Source organism: Bison bison, unplaced genomic scaffold (assembly GCF_000754665.1).
Source record: "Bison bison bison isolate TAMUID 2011002044 unplaced genomic scaffold, Bison_UMD1.0 scf7180017864373, whole genome shotgun sequence".
NCBI lineage: Eukaryota > Metazoa > Chordata > Mammalia > Artiodactyla > Bovidae > Bison > Bison bison.
The window spans coordinates 4,262,784-4,268,783 of NW_011494945.1; the positions used below are offsets into that span (position 1 = coordinate 4,262,784).

General features: G+C 45.5%; 1 protein-coding gene across 4 annotated transcripts in view; it reads left to right on the forward strand.

Annotated features, from left to right (window-relative positions):
- Positions 1-5,505, forward strand: part of FYN (FYN proto-oncogene, Src family tyrosine kinase) — a 214,065-nt gene extending 208,560 nt beyond the window's left edge. For all 4 annotated transcript variants that reach the window (XM_010856592.1, XM_010856594.1, XM_010856595.1 and 1 more), the window contains one exon: positions 3,881-5,505. In XM_010856592.1, the coding sequence (XP_010854894.1) occupies positions 3,881-4,089 (209 nt within the window). In that variant the 3' untranslated portion in view covers positions 4,090-5,505. The remainder of the gene's footprint in view (positions 1-3,880) is intronic.
- Positions 5,506-6,000: the final 495 nt, after the last annotated feature.

Consider the following 6,000-nt stretch of genomic DNA (forward strand, 5'->3'; position numbering starts at 1 on the left):
TCAGTTTCTCCCCTAAGAAGGAAAATAATAAGCACAACATTCCCAGGCAGCCTCCTCCCCAACCCCCACCCGCTTCCTCAATTGGAACTAAGATACAAAGATTCTTCCCTTTGCCCACATCCCTCAGGACTCCGCTGGCCTCCCTAAACTCAATGTTGTGTGTGTTCCCTTCCCAGTCCCTGGCCCTCACCTTCCCTGGTGGCTCAGATGGTAAAGAATCTGCCTGTAATCCAGGATACATGGGTTTGATCCCTGTATCAGGAAGATCCCCTGGAGAAGAGAATGGCTACCCACTCCAGTGTTCTTGCCTGGAGAATTCCATGGACAGAGGAGCCTGGCGGGCTACAGACCATGGGGTCGCAAAGAGTCAGACATGACTAAAGCAACTAACACTTTCACTTTTCTTTTCTTTTTTTTCCACTTTTCTTTTCACTTTCAAAAAGAGCTCATGAAATAGTAGTATGAAGAGGAAAATCCATTTTTACTAAAAAGCAATTCTTACACGTGATTTTTCAAAGTTCTTATAGCCAAGAATACTCTTTTTTGAAAAAAATATGAACACAGCCCACTTACTTGGGCTATTGTTTGTGAAGTGAAAAGTGACCCAAGCCTTGCTGAGCGAGCATCTCTTGGTTGTGCAGTTCCCACTGCCAGGGATCATGAAGGAGCTGGGTCCACTTCTGGCCTATGGATGCTTGGAAAAGATCCAGTCCCATTCAGACTGTCATTGTCAGCCAAGTGCATTGTCTTATATCCCACTTTTCTGGCAAAACTGATGTTGATATGTTTCTCGTTAGCCTGGTGCGTCGAATTGGTTTTGTGTGCTCTTCATGCTGGGAGAACCTGGGGAGTGGCATGAGAGCGGGGAGAGGAGAAACAAGAAGAGGATGTGGGCAGAAAGGAGGTGGAGGGCATGGGGAGGAGCTGCCAACGAGGCCAGCTGGTGATACCACGAGGGCCAAGGCCCAGCTCCATCCCTGGTCCCAGCTGCCCTGGGGAGCAGGCTGCCTCCCTAAAATGCTACATGTTGAGGGTCGAGCTGTGTCCCTGACTCAGGCAGAGCACTGGAAAAACAGGCTTGACTCAAGTGGCCAATTAAACTTTCCATTGGTGAAGACTGGATCAAGACTTAAAAAAAAAAAAAAATACATGAAATCTTTCCATTTGAGTAGTTTGTTTTTTAATGACAAGAATCCTGTAATGACATAAGGGCTGCAGAGCAATAGGAGAATGATTAGCTAAGCTCTGTGGTGTGGTTTTGGATGATCCCAGTGCCAGAATGAAGCATTAGGAGGAGGCATTTGGGTTTGGCGGGGGGTGTAACCACCTCCAACAGGGCCTGTCGGACCTTCTGAGGCTCAGACCGCCCACCTGTCTCTCCTCCAGTTCTCACAGACTCCTGGCAGGGTCAGGGTCAAGGGGGACTTCTGCAGGTTCAGGCATGTGTCTTCTGAGATATTAAGAAACCAAAGACTGCACTGAAATACAAAGCACACACTTTGGAGGAAGCCAGTCCTGGTACGGGCTCATGCTCTCTTCCTAACCTTTCTGGACTCCTGGAATGTGGTGGTTGCTGTCCACTCGTGCCAGAGCTTCACAGCCAAAACCCTTGGGACTGGACAGCCTTCACAGTCAGATTTGGTTTTCTTTTTCAAAGTCCATATAGTGCTTAGACCATAATTTGTATAACACCTTAGGAGGGTCTTGGGCTGCACTCTGTGTTCAGATACATCCTTAATTCTTCTAATATGTATAAATGAAGAAAAACAGTCTAGCGCCTCATACCAGGTCAGGTTTTATGGCCAAATAAGGTGAGTTCAGATCAGTTTGCTGCCAGGGAGGTTCCCAGAACTTGTGCTTTGCAGAGCTTGTTGTATTGGGGGTTGTGGATGAGGAAATGCTGGCCCTTGTCCCTTGCCCTGTTTGTCCAGAGCCCTGCGGGACACTCCAGTGGCAACCTCAGCATCTCCCCTTGCTTCCAACCGCCCCCCCCGCCCACCCTGACTTATCAAAATGAGTTTTCAGTGGTTGGAAGAGGACGTAAGGTAATTAACTACAGAGCTGACCAGTCATCCAACTGAAGAGAGCCCCTGTGAAGTCAGGCATGGTGTGGAAGAAGGGAACCCAGATTCAACTACTGAGGCTTTCTCACTAAAATAAGGGTCACCACCAAAATATGAGCAGAGTTATGTTAGAAAATTAAATTGAAGGCCTACTTCAACACAGCAGGAATAATACACAGATTTTATCACCTCAGTGAATTACAGTGGCAGAGAATAAGAAGGCATCCTGAAAGGGTTTGGATAAGCATGTGACTGACAGGGCTGTGGTTGACAGTCACGGGAGCTGGAATCAGCCCAGCTCCAAAAACAACAACAAAGAGAACTGGCAACAGATCGCAGAATCTGAGCGATTCTGGGGGACAGGGGGACAGGGTCGTGACCTGGCCCTGCTGCTCTGGCTGGGTGGTTCTGCTTAGCGGGTTGCCGTCTCCTCCAGAAGTCGCAAAATGTACGCACTGTGTCCTGCTGATCGGAGCCCTGAGAGCCAGGGGAAGAATTCCAGGTTTCTGAATGGCTGAAACTCGGGTTTTTGCTTTTATAAATTAACTGGGTCAGAGGTTGGAGAGGATTCCAGATTATAGGCTCAGGGCCAAGGAGCAGCCAAAACATACAAGGGCTTGGCAGGCGATGGCAGAACACGATACGGCAGAAAAGGGAAGCAAACCAGAGAAGAGAGCCTGGCAGTGATTGAGAAAGGGGTCAGGGCATTCAGCTCCCCCGTCCACCCCTCATGTGGTATTTCCTGTTCTGTTGAGAAGGCCAGCGTGCAGGAAGGCTGCACTCTCCAGAGGGCTGGCAGTCTCCCAGAATGTCTCCTGTTAGCTCCAGGCATCTCGAAGTCTCTGTATCAGGCAGCTCCCCCAGAGGGTCACAGAGGTCTCCGTGATTGATGGCCTGTCTGAGGTCATCAGTAAACAGTGCCCTGTCTCCCTGTCAGAGTCATCTTAACCCAGGGCACCTGGGGGTCACTGGGCTGGACAGAGCCCAGAGTGATGGCGTGATGTCGGATCTCGAATGGCCAAACACTGAGAGTTTGTCCAGGCACGAGGACAGCCAATTTATGAAGTACATCAACAGAGCTTATAGGTCCTGTGAACAAAGGACAGTTTAGTTTTCATTCCCTGGATTTGTTTTTATCTGCTTCATTCATACTTTTGTCAGCATAATTGATGTATAATTTACATACAATAGAATTCTACAGTTTTAAGAATTCAGTGAGTTTTGACAAACATAAACAGTCACACCTCCATACTCAGGGTATAGAACATGGATTGGCAGCCTACAGCTCCTAGGCCAGATCTGGCTCCCACTCTGTCTTTGTTTTCTGCATTTTCAGAGTTGTAGAAAAATAAATAAAATGAAGGATATGCGGCAGAGATAGTATGCAACCTAAAATCTTTACTGCCTGGCCTTTACAGGGAGGGTTTGCTGATACAGAACGTTTCCCTCACCCTTGTGTTCCCTGCGGCCTCTTTGCAGGATTGCCCTCCCCGTCACCCCTGGCAACCACTGATCTGCTTTCTATCACTATAGTTTTTGCCTTTTCTAGAATTTCATATAAATGAAATCATGCAGTACGTCGCCTTTTGTGTCTGGCTTCTTTCACTTCTAATGCTTTTGAGATTCACCCTCCAGGGCTTCACGTGTGTCAGTAGGGGAGTCCTTTTTTATTTCTGAGTGGTGAGATAGCCCATTGAAGACAGGGTTCACCTCTGGGTGAGGTGGGAGCAGTCAACATGTTTTAACCACCTGTAGGCTCCAAGGAGAAGAAAGAGAAGACGCGGGGGCGCCCGCTCTCATGGCCCTTGTCTTTGCAGGCATGAACAACCGGGAGGTGCTGGAGCAGGTGGAGCGCGGCTACAGGATGCCCTGTCCACAGGACTGCCCCATCTCCCTCCACGAGCTCATGATACACTGCTGGAAAAAGGACCCCGAAGAGCGGCCCACTTTCGAGTACCTGCAGGGCTTCCTGGAAGACTACTTCACCGCAACAGAGCCTCAGTATCAACCCGGGGAAAACCTGTAAGACCTGGGTCTGCAGAGAGAGGCCTGGTCCCAGAGGCTTCCCCGCCCCCTCCCCATTAGCTTTCAATTCCATAGCCAGCTGCTCCGAGCAGAGCAGCCAGAACCGTCCAGGATCAGATTGCATGTGACTCTGAAGCTGACGAACTTCCATGGCCCTCATTCATGACACTTGTCCCCAAATCCGAACCTCCTCTGTGAAGCATTCGAGACAGAACCTTGTTATTTCTCAGACTTTGGAAATGCATTGTATCGATGTTATGTAAAAGGCCAAACCTCTGTTCAGTGTAAATAGTTACTCCAGTGCCAACGATCCTAGTGCTTTCCTTTTTTTAAAATGCAAATCCTATGTGATTTTAACTCTGTCTTCACCTGATTCAACTAAAAAAAAAAGTATTATTTTCCAAAAGTGGCCTCTTTGTCTAAAACAATAAAATTTTTTTTCATGTTTTAACAAAAACCAATCAGGACAGGTGTTTGGTTTTTTTTCTTTTTTTATAAATATGAATATATATAATCTATATATCCCTGTGCATACACCATGTGGGTGCTAACATGGAGACCGTGGCCAACGTTGGCCACAAAGCTTCAGGACCCAGAATGAGGATTTGACTGGAAAATCAACATAAAAGCACTGGTGTAATTCTGAAAACCAGTGGCCTCGATTTTTGGCTTTTGCAAAACGTGTTTGTTTGTTTGTTTGTTTTTGGATTGTACTTTTTTGGTTCATGACTGTGCCTGTAGATGGCTGTTACTTTGACTCTTTTCATCAGGGCCCAAGCTGAATTCACAATTTCTTTTTCCAGTATTTGCTTCAACTTACTATGATTTGTTCTTGAAACTTAAAAGTGAGCCTCTTTAAAGCAAGCAAGTGGCCAGTACCACCAGGGAAACTAGAGGATGGATACCACACAAACTTCTTGTATAAAAACATGAATGCTGAAATGTTTCCAACTTTTTTAATTTAATAAACCTTGTAACCACATTTAAATGGTCTAAAATCCATAGCATTGTAGTCATGGCAACATGCTAAATTTTCTCATACAACTAAACCTTACGGGAAGGTGAGGGAGGGGTTGTACATTTCCCATTGTAAAATAAGTGTTTGAATGTTCTGTACTGCTAATGAAATGACTTTCTCTATGTCCAGGAGTCCTCCAGTGAAATAACTATGCACTACTTTACATTTCATGAGGATGCACAAAAAAAAAAAAAAGTATTAGGTTTTTAGTTGCTGTTTGTACCAACCTTGAATTACAAATGTTTAACAACAACAAATCAAAAACCCTATTTCTATTTGAGTTTTTAATACTGAGTAGCAACTCTGAAGTCTTAATTCCTTTTTTGTTATTTCTTTGTGAGTTTACATTTTTAAATTGTTTAACTTTCTTAATTTAGTAATTAAAAAGAGAGCATTTTACATTTGAATTTTTTTTTTTTGTTCATTTGTTTAAATCATGGAAGGTACTCCTGGAGTGACATATGTGTTCCACACCCAGTGGTAAGGACTCACCTGGAAATTTAACCATTGTGCAATGACTTCCAAATGACAGAAACATTCAAAACAGCTAGAATGAGGGTTTTTTTCACCCAGAAAGTCTAGACCATTGTCTAGTTAATTCAGAGGATCATTAAAGCAGGAGTAAATATACAGTAACATTTTAATTTATCAGACATTTTCTCTTAACTGGAATTTTCTGTGTCCCCGTTGTAGAAGAATCTTTCTCCTCCTGGAGTCAGTACATGCTTCCCAGTGCCCCTCCACCTCTGTAGTGAAGTTGCTAAGCAGGGAAACAGCTTGGTGTGGCAGATGGGGCAGGGGGTGGATGGGGCCAGCCTGGCTCTGCCCTCCTTCAGCTGCTTTCATTCGACAGTCACCTGAAGTCGCTCCCTTTCAGGTCCTGTCTGTAGAAAT